General features: G+C 44.7%; 1 protein-coding gene across 1 annotated transcript in view; it reads left to right on the forward strand.

The window, feature by feature from the left end:
- FAM136A (family with sequence similarity 136 member A) overlaps positions 1–14,512 on the forward strand; it is a 23,591-nt gene extending 9,079 nt beyond the window's left edge. The window contains exons 2-3 of the mRNA XM_068274925.1: positions 5,701–5,841; positions 13,947–14,512. Of these exons, the coding sequence (XP_068131026.1) occupies positions 5,701–5,841; positions 13,947–14,144 (339 nt within the window). The 3' untranslated portion in view covers positions 14,145–14,512. The remainder of the gene's footprint in view (positions 1–5,700; positions 5,842–13,946) is intronic.
- The last annotated feature ends 4,232 nt before the right edge of the window (positions 14,513–18,744 follow it).

Consider the following 18,744-nt stretch of genomic DNA (forward strand, 5'->3'; position numbering starts at 1 on the left):
TAGCAGCAGATTTAAAAACTCAAAACGCTCAGAAAAACTCCTCTGGTGTGTTTCAGGCCTCAGTCTGTTACTAGGAGTTCACAGTCCAATCCCTGCAAAATGTATTAAATGTAGCAGTGATCTCATATGCCACACTTTAAAGTCTACACATAGTCATGTCACTGACCGTCCTGAGAGAAGCTCACAATTGATTCCCTACCATAGTCAAAGTCATGTTGTCCTCCCATATAATGATGTATTTATTTAGCACTAACATATATAAGAGGAGCTCAAAATCTAATCCTACCGTATGTATATATATTCCACTGACATCTTCTGCAGTCCTCGAAGCTCACAGTCTAATCCTACCACAGTCTAATATGAAGAATAAAAATCATAAATTAAGCTGTTTTTAGGTAAGGGACTGCCTGGACTGCCAAAATGCAAAGAGGTGGAGAGTGGATCTGCCAGGGCTGCACCACAGGACATCTTGATGGGGGGATGGAGCTTCAGGGTACAGCCAGGGACATAACCAGAAATCGCTGCCCCCCCCCCCCCCCCCTCCCTCCCTCTGTGAAATCTGGATGGTGCCCCTCCCAAGTTGCATGTACCAGGTAGTTATTTAAACACAAACTGCGCCTGCCACACTTAAATGAATAATTTGTTCAAATCAAATAAAATACATAAAATTAATCATAAAATTATCATAAGTTATAAAGTCTTTCCTCCGAGTTTTCGCTATCACAGAGCTTTATATGTCAGTCAATATTTATGTGACAGCGCTCCTCTTCAGATCTACAAGATAAAACACAAGTAGAATCGCACATAGTGCATTACTGCAATTTTCAATGACAAAGTTCACACGGCCCCCAAACGTGCATAGGTGATATCAGTGTGCTCCACTCGTGATAGACAATAACCCCTCCACACCAGCAGCTCACCAGATGGACACCACCTCACAATCCAGGTGGGTCTAGCGCTTAGCCTTAGAGCGGCAAACTTCAAAATCACAGCTTCCACACTGCCTTTGTTCACAATTGGATCAATCCACTTTTAATACACAGTTCCACTTGTAAAATAAATAAAAACATACATAGCGTAACACAGTTTTGCTAATCAAAAGGCCTGCGCAGTTTCAGCGCACTCACGTAAGTGTGATGAGAGGGGGCATCTCGGGCATCACAGCCCAACAGTATCTTTCCCCTGCTAGCGGTACCGGCGTCCCGATTCTCCGCTCCCCGTAGCTCCTATTCCTTCACGGCGTGACCAGGAGCGCTGACGTCACTGGGCAGCAGGAAAGAGACGCGCACGTTGAAGGAATAGGAGCTACGGGGAGCGGAGAATCGGGACGCCGGTACCGCTAGCAGGGGAAAGATACTGTTGGGCTGTGATGCCCGAGATGCCCCCTCTCATCACACTTACGTGAGTGCGCTGAAACTGCGCAGGCCTTTTGATTAGCAAAACTGTGTTACGCTATGTATGTTTTTATTTATTTTGTATTAAAAGTGGATTGATCCAATTGTGAACAAAGGCAGTGTGGAAGCTGTGATTTTGAAGTTTGCCGCTCTAAGGCCACATACACACATCAGACTATAGTCTTTGGAAAATGAAAGATCACAGACCAATCTTACCACCCTTCATGTAGTATGAGAGCCATACTCTACACAGTCTTTTCTATGGAGCTGAACTCCACATCAGGAAAAAAATCTTTGCAAGATGCTGCACACACAGATGCTGTACAGACACAAAAGATCAGTATCTGCAAAAGATCTGTTCCTGCCAAAAATCCATTCCTGCAAATTGCAATGATAGTCTATGAGATCTGCAGATCATCATACACACATGATTTAACTGACATTCATCTGCAGATCTGAAAATCCATCCTGGTGGATCTGATCTGCAGATGAATGTCTGTTAAACAAGGTGTGTATGAGTATCTGCAGATATCATAGACTATGAATGCATTTTGCAGGAACAGATCTTTTGCAGATACTGATCTTTTGTGTCTGTACAGCATCTGTGTGTGCAGCATCTTGCAAAGATTTTTCTCTGATGTGGAGTTCAGCTCCATAGAAAAGACTGTATAGGTATGGCTCTCATACTACATGAAGGGTGGTAAGATTGGTCTGTGATCTTTCATTTTCCAAAGACTATAGTCTGATGTGTGTATGTGGCCTAAGGCTAAGCGCTAGACCCACCTGGATTGTGAGGTGGTGTCCATCTGGTGAGCTGCTGGTGTGGAGGGGTTATTGTCTATCACGAGTGGAGCACACTATCACCTATGCACGTTTGGGGGCCGTGTGAACTTTGTCATTTAAAATTGCAGTAATGCACTATGTGCGATTCTACTTGTGTTTTATCTTGTAGATCTGAAGAGGAGCGCTGTCACATAAATATTGATTGATGTACCAGGTAGTGGCGCCCCATATGTCAGTATTGGCTTTTGCTCCCCTTCCCAGATAACAGTATTAGATGGCCGTTGTGCTCCCCACCCCCAGATATTCGTATTGGGTAGTATTGGCATCCCCTCCCCCTTAAAGCGGAATATAACCCTGCATTTCAACTTTGCTCTAAAACATTATTTACAGCATATTATATGCAAAAAGCATTTTTTTTTTACTAGACCAGCATTGGAAGGGTTAAACACAGAGGTTTTAAGTTCCGTGCAGACATTCAGATGGTTACATTCTATTTAGTTAGTGTGTAACTGTTTATCAATAGATACATCTCTTTGGCTGTCCTCCAAGCTCCTTCTCAGTGAGAGAGATGAGTCATAATAAACACATATTTGTAAACAAAAAGTATCTAACTCAAGTTCGGATTTGGTTGCAGAAATCTCTAGGGACTTTAAAGCCCTGTGTAACCCTTTCAATGCTGGTCTAGTAAAAAAAAAATGCTGGTTGCATATAATATACTGTAAATAATGTTTTAGGGCAAAGTTGAAATGCAGGGTTATATTCCGCTTTAAGTATTAGGATGCAGTTGTGCCCCCAGATATTACTTGGGTAGCCCTTGTACTCTGTCACCCTCCCCACCAGATACAGTATTAGTATTTGCCTTTGTGCCCCCTCCCCAGATATAAATTTTAGGTAGTCATGGTGACCCACATAAGAACTAGGAAGCCCCCAAGTGTTAAAATGAAATGACCCTTATGCTCCTTGCCCTTCCCATATATAAGTATTAGCTAGCCTCCCCAAAGGCATCTTTATTAAGTAGCCTTTGTGTGCTAACCCTCTTGGCAGCAAGCTGGGATAAGCAGCCTGGTGTGCTTCTCCTCTCTTGTATAACGGAAAATTGTTACTTACCTATTGGTAATTTTCCTTTCCCGATGCTTACATGTCGTCACACTTGGGGCTGGACATCTACTCCAAGTGTGACGACATTAAGCATTGGGAAATACACAGTAGAGCACTAATTTTACCTGCTTCCAGCAGTGGGTGCAAGCCCCTTTCCTCAGCCCAGCCAGGAGCTGTGTGCAGGGCCGGGCCGAGGCATAGGCTGGAGAGGCTCCAGCCTCAGGGCGCAGTGTAGGAGGGGGCGCAGAATTCATTCAGCTGTCATTCCTAATTGTGCTTGAAGCAGAAAGAACTAAGAAAAGGAGATACATGGCAGTGACTGCAAGCCAGATAACTAGATATTAAGGTGTTGGGGAGTTTGTGGGCCCTGTGGTGCCTCTTAGTCTAATAGCAATCAGTGTGTGACGGCAGGGATGGAGGGGCGCACTTTGGTGTCTCAGCCCTGGGTGCTGGAGGACCTTGTCCCGGCTCTGGCTGTGTGCACAGCCTCGTGTGGCTTTGGATGCAGTATAAGCCTGTGAAGAGAGAGGAGGAGCTGCTGGAATCGGGTATACTGAATGCTTGTATTACTCTGCAAATCACAGAGCAAGGTGGGCCCTGGGATGCGCGGGAGTTGCCCCCATACCAAAGTGTGGCTATCTCAATCCCTTCTCCCCCCACATAGCTCTCTCACAGCAATACGTTCACCATTTTGTGTGTTCCCCCCTTCCCTGAGTACAGCCTCTTCAGCACCCCACTTGCTTCCTCAGCAAATGCAGCCCTTATCCCACCTCCTTCCTATAACAATTGTAGCCATTATTCTATCTCTTAAAGCAAACCTGAGGTGACCCAAATTATAAAAAGGTGACCATACCTCCTGGGGCTACATATTTGTGTCTAATGTCCATTTTACTGGCCCCTTCATGATCTGGCTATGCCCCTCGTTAACCACTTAAGTCAGAGCTGAAGGATCCATGCTCCATCCATTTAACGTGCTGTCTTTGTGTGCGTTCCCACGTGGCTGTGTACAAGAGCCGTAGCCAGGAGCGCTCTGGGCATGCGCTGTTCCAAATGCAGCTCAACCAGCACACCCAGGACGCTCTCGGCCATTACTGCTGTTCAAAGCTGTTTGGGAGCATGATCGAATGGATCATACAGAGTTTAGGATAATGTCCCAAACTCTGAGAGGATCTTGTTGGAACAGTGAAATGGGGCCACAGCTGGGCATGGAGGGAGGGCAGGTGAACATGAGCTGTTATGGGGATGCATAAGAAGGCACATGATCACCTTTTTGAGTTTGGGTCACCTTGGGTACCCCTTTAAAAGCAATTAAATTGCTGCTACAGCCATCCAATCCCTCTCTCCCCACCCGGTTTAATTTAAAAAGCATATTGTCCTCATGAGGTTGGGGGCCAGAACACTTTCTCTCCTTGATTTCCCCCCCCCCCCCCCCCCCAGCTATTTTTTTCAAAGATTACCTGAGGTGACCCAAACTTGAAAGGGCCAGGAGGTGTACTACATTGAAGATCTACATTTTCTGGAGTGCATTGCGGAGGCCTGGGAGCGCCATAGCCACGGGCACTTCAACCTGTGGTACACGCGGGTCTACCTGGAGAAGTGGATGGAGCGCATAAAGGTGAGGGGCTAGGGGTCAGTCCCCAAAGATAAGTAATGTATTCACACTGTTACAGCTGTGGGTCTCCATGGAGGTGATGGAGGCCATCTAAGGTGCTCAGGTCTCGTTAAGTTAGTTCTTTTTTGGGATGTAAGAGGGGACTGGCTGAAACCCACACAACCATGGGAGAACATTAAAGGACAACTAAAGTGAGAGGTACATGGAGGCTGCCATATTTATTTCATTTTAAGCAATACTAGTTGCCTGGCTATCCTGATGATCCTCTGCCCCTAATACTTTTAGCCACAGCCCCTGAACAAGCATTCAACAGATCAGGTGTTTCTGACATTGTCAGATCTGACCAGATTAGGTGCATGCTTGTTACTGGTGTTGGACAGTACTGCAGCCAAATAGATCAGCAGGGCTGCCAGGTAACTGGTATTGTTTAAAAGGAAATAAATATGGCAGCCTTTATTTTCTTCTCACTTCAGTTGTCCTTCAAAGAACTCTATGCTGAAGTTGGGACTCTGCTGCAAGGTGATGGTGCTATAATCACTTTTTTATCAGCACTTTCTACCTGAGTTCTGGGCTCTGCCTCGAGCAGTGAATCCGTATACACCTGAAGCAAGTCCAATAAGTTTAGAGGAACCCTTTGCTGAACTGGTCAGCTCATAGAGGATCTGGGCAGCCTCTGGCCCATCCAGAGGCTTCTTACTACCAAGGAAAGTATTTGATTTTTTTTTATGCTATGATGTTACATTTAAGATGAGAACGCCGACAAGTCAGTGTTGAAATCTAATTCTAATTGCTGCTTTGATGTGTTTCTTGTAGGGGAAGATGTTCCGATGTAGCGCCCAGTGCTGTGATAATGAGACTGCTTCCATGCAGCAGGTACACGGCTGTATAGAGCGATGCCACGGACCTCTCGCTCAAGCACAAAGCCTCGTTACCAATGAGCTGGAGAGGTTCCAGGTGAGTGAGACAAATCCCTAGCTTGCTACTTGGACACTCATAAACAGACACATCCCCCTTAATTCAATCACTTTGACCAAATCTGTTTGTGAATAGTTGACCAATGCATGCCTGATCAATGAAGTTTGGATAAATTTTAGGCAGTGTATAGGTTGAAAGCCTGATCGGATCAGATAGGGTGTTACATTTAAATGAAACGAGAAGATGAGTAAAGGGGATATCTGTACCATTCAGTGTTGTACACAGTTATATGGCAACTGTAGTGACTATTGCTGGTGTTCAAAGTCGGCATAACTCATTTTCAGCACCATATCAGTACTGAACTAGCAGACAGGGTCAGGGGGCGTTTCCTTTTAGCGCTTCATGTGCTTTATTTCACAAAACCGGGAGGAGAAAGCATTAGTCACGTGTAGCATGCAGTGAAGTGCAGGTAGTGTACTTTCCTTGATCCTGTCCGCTTGTTTGGTACTGATATGGTGCTGAAGTGTGCTATTCGGGTTTTCTGGTTTTCCTCACTGGCTATTACACTGTAATTGTAAGTGTTGCTTCACATGTTTGTATCACTCTACAGACGTGTTGTATTTATGAAGGTATGTTAACCTACTACACCATAAGGAGCTCCTGGTGTCTTTGTGTTTTTTCCTATCTCCACTGACTGGTCCCTGAAACCAGCAGAACCCAACACTTATGTATTGCTGTGTAGAATTCAGCAGAATCCTACCACCTTTCTGTGCTGATTTCAACAACAGAGTGTCCCCTACTTATTTGCATTGCTTAAAACCGTGTTTCTCAACCTGGGGTCTGCGGACCCCTGGGGGTACATTGGCAGCTGTCGGGGTCCCCCAGTGGCTGCAGACAAAATGGTCGATCTCACCCCCACGAGAGAAGTGCCAGGCAGTGCCGGCTTGGAGGCATGGGCGCAGCAACTTACTTAGCCCCGTTCCTGCGTGGACTCCTATCGCCAGGCTCTCCCTGTCGCCGCCTCGCCTCCTGTTGCCATGGTTACCCGGCAGCCTCTCATGACATCAGGCTTGTTGCCGGAAGTAACTACAGCGGGAATACCCGGCGGCAGGAGTCAGCGTGGGAACGGGACTACGTAAGATTATACTGGGGCACCTATTGGCTTGCTAACTACACTGGGGCACCACCTATACCTGACTATTCTGGGGCACATCTGTACCTGGCTAATCTATTCTGGGGCACAACCTGCACCTGGCTAATCTATTCTGGGGCACCACCTGCACCTGGCTAATCTATTCTGGGGCATCACCTGCACCTGGCTAATCTATTCTGGGGCACAACCTGCACCTGGCTAATCTATTCTGGGGCACCACCTGCACCTGGCTAATCTATTTTGTGGTACAACCTGCACCTGGCTAATCTATTTTGTGGTACAACCTGCACCTGGCTAATCTATTTTGTGGTACAACCTGCACCTGGCTAATCTATTTTGTGGTACAACCTGCACCTGGCTAATCTATTTTGTGGTACAACCTGCACCTGGCTAATCTATTCTGGGGCACCACCTGCACCTGGCTAATCTATTCTGGGGCACCTGTACCTGGATACCTATATGGGAGCACCTATACCTAGCTAGGACAGGTGGTCAAGAGGTGACACGGGGACCAAGAGGAGGGCAAAAGAGGCACAGGGGGAACAGAGGGGGAAAAAATAGGCACAGGGGGAACAGAGGTGACACAGAGGGGTTCAAAAGAGGCACAGGGAGAACAGAGATAATACGGGGAGATGAGGTGACACAGAGGGAGACAAATGAGGCACAAACTGAGGTGACAAAAGAGGCATAGGGAGAAAAGAGGGTGGCAAAAGAGAATGGATTCGGGTTAAAAATGGACACGGTCTTTATCTCATTTGTTAACCAGGGACTACCTGTATTTTGCTAGTATTTGGCTCCACCCACATCATGTAATGACCACGCCCACTTTTCCTTTTGGTAGGGGGTACATTTGTCTAGGGATGACTCACAAAGGGGTACACATGCTAAAAAGGTCGAGAACCACTGGCTTAAAGAGAACCTGTAACAAAAAAAATCCCCTGGGGGGTACTCACCTCGGGAGGGTCCAAATGAGGCTTCCCCCTCCCCTGTAGCTGCAGGCAGTCCAGCGCTTGCTCCCCCGAAGTGTCCTGGAATCCTCCCTCGACAAGCGCTGATACGTGCTGATTTATTTACCTTTCCTGGCTCCAGCGGGGGCGCTGTTGCGGCTCTCCGCACGGAGATAGGTGAAAATAGCTGATCTTTGTTGGGTCCGCTCTACTGCGCAGGAGACTTGCGCCTGCGCAGTAGAGCGGCCCGACAGCGATCAGCTATTTCCGCCTATCTCCGAGCGGAGAGCCGAGCCTGCGCTGGAGCCAGAAAGGTAAATATTTACATCCCCGCTGTTCGGGGAACTTTATTGTCGCCGCCGTGGGACCGAGGAGGACGGGGGAAGCCTCAATAGAATCCGGAGGCTTCCCCCACCCAAGGTGAGTACCCCCCAAGGGGAGGTTTTTTTTATTACAGGTTTTCTTTAACCTCCTTGGCGTTCTGATTCTTTCTGGATTTTAGGGTCTAAAAGCGGTGCAAATTTTTTTGCACCCTTTCAGACCCTAAAACCTGGAAAAAATCATGCTGCCAGTGAGATCTGCAGCAGCCTAGCAATCACTCACCTCTGTGGCTCCAGCGCTGCAGTTAGGCCTCCATCCTCCGGGTGGCGCTGCAACTCTAAATCGAAATGGCCGGCTGTCGTCATGACGACAGCCGGCGATCTCACCAGCAGGAAGCAGAGCCCGGAGGAGAGGAAGAAGAATGCCAGCTGACGTCGGGATCTCCGGGAGGTATGTAGAAGTGCTCCCGCTGCGCGCATTGCTCCGCATTCAGCCTCCGGCAGCCACCCCCGAGCAGAGGTCGAGATCACCGCTCTTAGCTGCGGTTTTCCGCCCCGACCCTAGCTCGGGATAACCGCTAAGGAGGTTAAAAGAACATAAAAAAGCACAAGTGTGTGCAAGCCTTTAGTGTGCGATATGCAAGGACATCAGAGTGCATGGACAGAACTGTCTGATGGTCCTGCTTATGCAGTGCAGTGCATTTTCAGAACACGCTGTTGCTCACCTTGTGGTCTAGTGAGCAGCACTGTTGCATTCAGTGTTATTGAATCGGAACAGTGCTGTAATGAAGACAGATGCAAGTGCTGTGTGTTGCTGTGAAATGCACAGCCACCTGTGTTGTATGGGGTTTTTACAAGTCTTCAAAGTCCAGGGACTACAGAACTGATTCTAGTCGTAGTGAGGAGCACTTCAGATAAAGGTATTTACAGGTTATTTTTACTGAAGGATTACCACCTGATCTCTGTGAGGTTGAATTGGGCAAGTTTGTTTAATTCTACATTTCTACACAAAGTAAAAACAGAAGGCCGATTTATCAAAGCATTACCAACAGATTTTTCTTCTAAAACTGTCCGAACCAGCAGAGGAACTGTTCTGCATGATAGTAAGAAACTTCTCAAATCCTACTTAAAGAGAACCCGAGGTGGGAATTACTAATACTATTGGGGCACAGAGGCTGGTTGTGCGCACTAAGACCAGCCTCTGTTGCCCCATCGTGTGCCTCCATGTCCCCCCTGCTCGCCGCTATACCCCCCGCATTGCTGGCTGTGTCGCCAGCTCAATGTTTACCTTGCGCTGTCAGTCAGCGCCGCTCCCCCGCCTCCTCCGCATCGGCGCCACCCGCCGCGTCACTTCCCTCCTATCAGCCGGAGGGAAGGGACACGGGCGGGTGCGCCGATGCGGAGGAGGCAGGGGAGCAGCGCTGACTGACAGCGCAAGGTAAACATTGAGCTGGCGACACGCTGCGTGTCGCCAGCAATGCGGGGGGTATAGCGGCGAGCAGGGGGGACATGGAGACACACGATGGGGCAACAGAGGCTGGTCTTAGTGCGCACAACCAGCCTCTGTGCCCCAATAGTAAAAGTAATTCCCACCTCGGGTTCTCTTTAATAGCATCAGTTTAGTGTGGATTTCTAGAGCTGTACTTCCATTACGAAAAGTGCAAATCCATCCCTAAACTGCTGCAGATTAAGAAGTGCTTCATAGCAGTTCTCCAGATAGTGCAGCAGTGCAGGCTAGATGTGATTTATAAAGGGCTCCTCCCCCCTCACTCAGAGCCTGCTGACAGCAGATGTATTGGTCACCTCAGAAACAGCAATTTCCCTCACAAACTGCACTGCCTGAGAGACCTTCCTAACTACTCCTATTCCTAACAGTTTTAGAAAAAATGTGCACTATTTAGTGATTTCTTAGGCTGTCTGAGACAATTCTGTATGTATTTCTAGAAACCTACTAATATTTTGTCTCAGACACTATTGATAAATGTCCCCCAGAGACGTTTGCTTTGAAGTGAATAATATATCATTACACCAGCAGAGGGCAGCAAATCTCTACTGTAAAGTTTACTCGTATTTGTGTTTCATACATATTTATTATATCACACAAAAATGATTGTGGATCTACAATGAATTTGGCAGGAGTAGTGTTTGAGACTTGCAGTTGCAAAAATACAGCGGAATATATAGGATTAAAATTAAATTGCATTTTTTAATTTTAAAGTGTTCCTATAAATCTATATAAACCCTTACAGCTCCTCTCAATCTGTTCCCTATTCCACCATCTCTTATTCTGACATTGCACCGGATTTCATCATAGCAAAGAACAAGTGCATACAGTATTAACTGCAACAATATAGGGAAGTGACACCACTCTTATCCCTGCTCATATAAAGTGAACAGTTCCTAATCACTGGTTTCCCAAGCCAGATCACAATATGAAAGGAGAAGATTCCCCCTGGTCTGCTGGATATATCCAAAAAAAGACAAGTACCCACAGCAGACATGATCACAAACTCCCCACTAGGCATTTTTACAGCGCAACACCGCTGCATTATTTACACCACTTAGTACACTACCAACGCGATCTGATAATTCTGGAAAACATCAGAAATCTCCTGAACTGGCATCTGAATGATCCACATAAGCGTCACTCCGCACTTGTTCTTAGATTGGAATATCCGCCCATGCATCCTATGTTCCCTTGGCCCCCTTCAGCTTGAGGTACTGCAATGTGTGGTCTGTTTAAATAGTTTAAGATCCTGCCAGGGGGAAGCAAATACAAATTTGCACAAGCTGCGCTCTTAGTTGAGCCAATCAGGCTAAGTTTGCAGCCAGATGAGTCAGGTTTAAATCTAGCAATGTATGGACAGATCTCTCTCAGAACGGAGAGAGATCTGTTGGCTGTCCATACACTGCAGGCCGATTCTGATCGATTTTAGCATGAAATCTCTCGAGAATCGCCCCTGTGATGCTGTCTACAACACTGTTCCTTCCAAAGGTTAATGTGTCCCCCTGTACTAAAATCTCTCACCTGTCAGGCCCCAATGAATGTCCATCTGCTCTTTCTTTCCCATTTGCACCTCATGCGGTTGCCACGCAAAGCACGTGGCATGTGTGTGACCTACGGCAACATGGGACACAAATGGAGGATGCAGTAGCAGCTGGATACTCGTGGCGGCTAGACAGGTGAGATATTTCAATGCACAGGCACCGTGGGGGGACACATTAACATTTGGGTGGACAGCGGCTGGGGGTTCCATTGCATTCATCGCTTGTCACAATATAACACGCTGTTACCGCCATATACCCAACTAACCATGACAGCTCAAGAAATTCCAGCTTGCTTAGTCTCTACGTTCAAAAAAATTGGGTCCCAAATCGTTAGAATAGTTGATCGGGCGTGCTCATTTAGGCACTCATTAGTGTTTCGGCACCAATTTTTATTCAGTTCGATAAAATGATCTAATCGTATGGTTGTTGGGGACCACAAAATCGCGAGATGTACAGCCACCTTTAGTGATATGACTTTGTACTCTGTAAAGTGTTGCACTTTATACACATCAATAATAATTACAAGTGGGGATTGCAGTATTAACTTATTTTCAGCCCTTAAAGAGACACTGAAGCGGAAAAAAATTATGATATAATGAATTGGTTGTGTAGTACGGTTAATTACTAGAAGATTCGTAGCAAAGAAAATATTCTCATATTTTTATTTTCATATATATTGTGTTTTTTTTTTTTTATAATATTGCATCATTCTCTAATATTTGCAGTTTACTCACTACTCATCATTCTAAATGAATTTACAGAGCAGGCCAGTGAACTATTGGCCTGTCCTCTGGAGAGAAAAAGAAGATGAAGTGTCTGACGGTTGAGATTACAAGCTTCAGAAGACAGGGCTCTCTGCGACTTTGAAAGTGTGGAGCGCAATGGCTTATTTGCATAGATAACTGGAGTTTATTAACTCTTCCTGTACTGGAAACAATATTAGACTTATGTCTCTGCTCCTAATGTTTTATTTCTTAGCTGTACTACACAACCAATTAATTATATCATTTTTTTTTTTTTTGCTTCAGTGTATCTTTAAACTGCAATGGCAAGGTTCACTTATCATTGGCAGTCTGTCAGCTTAGTCACATTGGAAGTATTGTCTCGCACTCACTAATGGATCAAACCCATAGTCTTTAACTGGGAGTGCAACAGCTAAAAAGAGGGATGACGCCCTCTATGCAGTATTCAACAAGGAGGAAAGCTGGCACATCCAAAATCAATCTTTATTAGTTTCATGTAAAAATATGACCAACGTTTCGGAGCCGCGTAGGGCCCCTTTGTCAAGGCAATATTTGCTCTGAGGCAAAGATCTGTTTGTTGCTGCAAAAAAATTCTACATAGGAATTCTGGAGTCTGGCTCCTCTAAAACACTCGCTATCAGCAATGTGTATCTGTCTGGGGCAGCAGACAGATACACATCGCTGATAGCGAGCAAATATTACCTTGACAAAGGGGCCCTACGCGGCTCCGAAACGTTGGTCATATTTTTACATGAACCTAATAAAGATTGATTTTGGATGTGCCAGCTTTCCTCCTTGTTGTCAGCTTAGTCAGCCTGCTCACGGTGCACCGCTTAGTACCTCAGGCAGGGGTGAGTAGAGCCCTAGGGTTACATATGTTTAACCACTTTACCCCCGCGCGTACGTATTTCTCCGCCCCTTTTTCCATCCTTTAACAACCAGGGACGGAGAAATACGTACTTTCCGCGTTCCCGACGCTGCCCGCGCTCCCGCTCGTAAACACGCCGCCCGCCGCTAGTAAACACGCCGCCGCCCGCTCGCCCAGAGATCAATGAACGGGAAAATCCATTCCCGTTCGTTGATCTAAGCGCCGCAATGATCAGCTGCTCTCCTATGGGCAGCGCGATCATTGTGAGAAAAAACTCACGTGTCCAGCCTCCTTATTCTTCCTCCAAGCTTCCGGAAGGAAGCTTGGAGGTCACATTAAAACAAAAAGTTACTGTGGCCATCTTGTGGCCAAATAGTAAACTACACCCTACACATTTTTCAAATAAATGACTTTTACACATAAAATTAACTCATTACCTCCGACACTCCCCATTTTTTTTTTTTTGTAATTAAAAAAAAATTAAAAAATTTACAATAAAAAAAATACATAAATAGTTACCTTAGGGACTGAACTTTTTAAATATTTATGTCAAGAGGGTATAACACTGTTACTTTATAAACTATGGGCTTGTAATTAGGGATGGACGCACAAATGAAAAAAATGCACCTTTATTTCCAAATAAAATATTGGCGCCAAACATTGTGATAGGGACATAATTTAAATGGTTTTATAACCGGGACAAAAGGGCAAATACATTTCATGGGTTTTAATTACAGTAGCATGCATTATTTAAAAACTATAATGGCCGAAAACTGAAAAATAATTATTTTTTTCCCCACATTTTTCCTATTTTCCCATTAAAACACATTTAGAAAAAAATAATTCTTGGCATAATGTCCCACCTAAAGAAAGCCTAATTGGTGGCGGAAAAAACAAGATATAGTTCATTTCATTGCGATAAGTAATGATCAAGTTATAGGGGAATGAATGGAAGGAGCGCTGAAAGGTGAAAATTGCTCAGGAGGTAAAACCCCTCAGTGGTGAAGTGGTTAATATAGTAACATTGCATGGAGTTGTCCTTATAACTTTTTTTTCCTCCTCCAGGATCGTCTTAGCCGTTGCACTATGGACTGCAGTGACAAAGCTAAAGACCTCTTTGATTCTGGCAGTAAGGAAGGACAAGTGAGGTCTCAGCTGGAGAGCTGTGTGATGAAGTGTGCAGAGGAACACATGAATCTCATCCCCAGCATGACCAGGAAATTGAAAGATGCTCTGATTGATGCTGAGAAGAAAACCCCTTAAGATGCACAAGTGTGTTGTGTCCATCCTTCCTGTGGTGGTGAAGAGAAAAGATCAGACAACGTAATCAGGACTAGAAGCTTCCTTTATGTGACAGGAGAAAGTGTACATTTCACATCAGAGGCCAACAGTAGCATCATCACTCGAAGTGCAGCTCAGGGACCAAGTTCATAATTCCATGCATTTATGGTGTTGGTTTTTACCGTATACAACCCTGCAAACATGGCTCTGGGTGGGCTGGCTTACAGTACTGCTGTGTAATAAAATGGTGTCCCGGATTTCAGAAATGAGAGGAAAATAAGTGCTACAGATAAGTGTACTTAAATGTTTTACTGTTTGAGAACCTTAGCATAAATAAACATGTTTATCAATTCTGAATCTTATTTGGGTTATTGATAACTGCACTGTTATAAATAAAACTGCAAACAACTCCATCACTAAAGCGGACCTGAACTCAGAAATTCCTCCATGCTCTAAAAGATGAGCAACAGCATAATAACCTTTACAGAAAACCATTTCCTTGTTACAGCTTATAAAGCTCCTTCAGAGATGCTGCAGTGTAGTTACTTCCTTGTTTCCTGGGAGCACAGAAAGGGATAACCTCCTGTGTTTAAATATTATCTCTCAACTCAGCAGACAGGTTGGAGCTCAAATTACAACAGCTCATTACTTGCCAAGAAGGGAGAATAAGAAAGGCTGTCCTCTAAACACACACAGGGTGGATTTTCTCTCCTGTGCAAGAGTTTAGGTCCGCTTTAAGATGCACAGAAATTTGTGTATTGCCATAGTAATTCTCTGTAGTACATCATGAGCAAATATTGTCTGATTTTGCTCACCCAATGAAGCTTTTAAACATGATGTGGGGAAAGCTGTGATTTTTATTATTATTATTGCAGTAACTAAATTGTTGAACTAATTGCTAAAGGGATTTTCTGGGTACTAACTTGAACATTCTGCCTTCTAGTGTACATGGATGATGTATATCTACTTGTCTGCTATGAAATGCGGACATCACAAGATGTACCTGTTACAGTGCCTCAGTTATGCAAATACTGACTTGGTTTGGCAGAGATCTAGTATGAAAAATGTCACCCAAACAATGAATCATTATAATGAACCTTTGTCTAATTCTTCAGAAGTGAAGCTACATACACAAGTGCACAACGTGCACACGACGAACCACATGACCTGATGAACCGCACGACCTGACGTACCACACAACCTGTATGTCTGCGTGTCCAGACAGATAAATGACCAACTCATTTACATGCTGTGCACGCAAGCGGAATGACGGACAACACATTAAAAACAAGTACAAGTTGTTCAAACGTCTTGTACACACTCATCAACTGCACGATATCAGACCAACAGTCGTGTGAACAGAGACAGTTGGATCTTTTCGAAACGCCTGTTATCAGTCGCTTTTCATATCGTAAGCAGGGGTACACATGCCTGATTGTTGTCCAACAGTCTAAAACAGACTAAATTTAGACGACAACCAGACAGTTTGGTTAAGTGTGTGTACGAGCCTTGAGGGGCCTTATTTATGCCCACCATTTCCTCCTTCACATAGCTGCTTTCATTGGCCATTGTCACTAGACTGGTGCTCTCTAATTCTGTCTTCAGTATCACATGACTGGAGATGGTGACAGTTTGCCAATGGGAAAGGAAGGGGTGGGCACAATTTACTTTAAAAAGCTTTAAAGAAAACCTGAACTGAAAATTAAAAGTCAAAATAACCATACACAAGTCATACTTACCTCCCGTGTAGTCTACTCCTCATTATCTTTCTCCTGTCCCGTGTCCTGTTTGTTCACTGTGATCAAGGGAATTTTCCGTCTTCCATTTTGAAAATGGCCATTACCCATAACAGCTTTCTGGTCAGCACACAGTTAAACTGTAACATCGCCCACTTGAGCCATAGGGAACCATGGACATTGCCTGGTACATCAGTTTTCCTCTCAGCTATAACTGACAGCAACTGATATTTTACTGACAGCAACTGATATATTTCAGATCTGACAAAATATTGTCAGAACTGGAAGGGATCCTTGTCAGAAGAAAATGGTGAGCTTCTGAGAGGAACTGATGGCAAGGTAACTATGTAATGTTCATTTGAAATTACCTCATGTGTTTATTTTAAATATTTTTACTCAGTACAGGTTCTCTTTAAGCATCAATCAGTGCTTCACAAAGATATCATTAATAATAATCTTTCTATTTGAGCTTGCCGTGTGCACTGAATTGCCTTGCAAGCCTGGAATCTACCCAGAAATATTGTGTACCCAGAAAAAAAACTTTCTGCATGATCGGTTACTTTCCCAGAGTAGACATCCTTCATACTTATTTCTAAACTTTAACACTTCCATAGAGTAGGGTTTCTAGACTAGCCGGTCCTCTTCACCTCCTACTGACTACTGTTCTGCTGCATCCTCTGTAGGCTTCCAGTAATGTAAAGTAGAGGTAGAGAGTCAGCACTAAATGCATTGGCAGAAACAGATGTCAACTTGCGTATCCTGTGGCGTGCACAGTGTGGAATTACAGCCAATGTCTTCAAAGAGGAGAGCGGACACGGCACCAAGCCACTGCTTATATATTTTATTATGCAAAGAACATCAGAACGGCTATACCAGTGAGGTTAAAGCAAGAAACCGGGCCTAACAGACGTTTCACGGACACTTCCTCAGAGGCCAATAGTAGAGACCAATACTATTAATCTGTGAGGAAGTGAAAGTGAAATGGTTGCTAGACCGCAGTATCTTGCTGTAACCGAACTGGTATGCCTGTGCTGATATTCTTTGCATAATAAAACGTCTAAGCAGTGTCTTGGTGCCTTGTCCACTGTCCTCTTTGAAGAATTTGTAGGCTTCCGGTGCAAGCATGTGACCCAGTGCAGGCCAGGAGGCACATCGAAAGCCTAGAGTGGATGCAGCAGGCAGATGTAAGACGTGAAGAGGACCTGGTAAGAATTTTCCGCTGCTCAGCAATAATGAGAAAGAGAGCATAGTAGACAGCACTCTTGCCTTGCAGTTCTTGGTCCCTGCTTTGAATCCCAGCCAGGGCACTATCTGCACGGAGTTTGCATGTTCTCCCTGTGTCTGCACGGGTTTCCACCGGGAACTCTGGTTTCTTCCCACATTCCAAAAACTTACAGATAAATTAATTGGCTTGCCTCTAAATTGGCCCTAGGCTAAAATGGACATATGACTATAGTAGGGAATAGATGTGACAGTGACAAGACAATATACTCTGTACAGCGCTGCGGAAGATGTCAGCGCTATATAAATAATAAAGAGAGGCACGGCCCAGTGGCTTCCCCTTTTACTTACGGGTTGGTTGAGTCCTGGTTGAACGGGACTCTACCCTATGTGGAGTGTTTTGAAAGAACTGTGCTTCCTATGTGTAAGCAAGGTAAAATAATATCCGAAGAAGAAATGGACTTGGATGATCTGTGTTGTTGAAGATGTTTTGTTACCACTTCTGTTCATTTGAATTGAAGATGTTGATGGAGTTTCCTGTACCAACTACAGTACATCTAATAGAGCATGATACAGTTATCCAGCTGAACCTTTACAGAACAGATAAATTGTTTTCCACTAATCCTAGTGTTGTGTTAGAGCTAAAGTGGAGTTTCACTGTAAAGCACATAGTTTAAGGGCTATAAATCTGTGGCTGAAAACAAATCTCAGAAGGTTAGGGAGGCCAGGAATTTTCTGGATAATTACTGGATACAACAGTGGCTGTTACTCAAAGTGTACCTGAACTCTGTGGGTCCTTTTTCAAATAAAAATAATTTGTATATTCTCCTCTGAACCATGATTCGTTTCTTACCTTTTCTTTTTTCTGTGAAGTTACGTTTCTCGGATACTCCCACTCCTAGCAGTCAGTTCTCTGACAGTTGACACAATTGCTCGCCATCTGAATTTAGACCTTTCCCATCTTTTATCTTAAAAAGCAAATGGTTGCCTCAGAGATGCCTAGCAGGAGAAATTGCTGTATATACTGAAATGGAAACCAATTCAAATGTAATCTACTTGAAAGAACTGGTAGAAATGGTTTAAAGGACAACTGAAGTGAGAAGAATATGGAGGCTGCCACATTTATTTCCTTTTAAACAATACCAGTTCCCTGGAAGAGCTGCTGGTCTATCTGGCTGCAGTAATGTGTGAATAAAACCAGAAACAAGCATGCAGCTAATCCAGTCAGATCTGACAATAATATCAAGAAACACCTGATCTGCATGCTTGTTCAGGGTCTATGACTAAAAGGATTAGAGGCAGAGGATCATCAGGACTGCCAGGCAATTGGCATTACTCAAAAGCAAATAAATATGGCAGCCTCCATATCCCTCTTGCTTCAGTTGTCCTTTAAAGTTTACTTAACCATAAACTTGAGGTGACCTCTGCGTCCTCTCCCGGCTGATGTGCTTTTTATCCGCTGATCCCACAGCCAATGTCATCCCCATTCTCTGGTCAGACAGACCTGATGGGGAACTGAGAGTTGTCTCTGAAAACTCCGGAAGCGCGCTGAAGCCAGCGTCGTCATAGTAACGGGTAAGATCGGCAGAGTAAAGATTACTTCCGCAACTCATAATAGGATGGTG

The sequence above is a fragment of the Hyperolius riggenbachi genome, chromosome 3, assembly GCF_040937935.1.
Source record: "Hyperolius riggenbachi isolate aHypRig1 chromosome 3, aHypRig1.pri, whole genome shotgun sequence".
NCBI lineage: Eukaryota > Metazoa > Chordata > Amphibia > Anura > Hyperoliidae > Hyperolius > Hyperolius riggenbachi.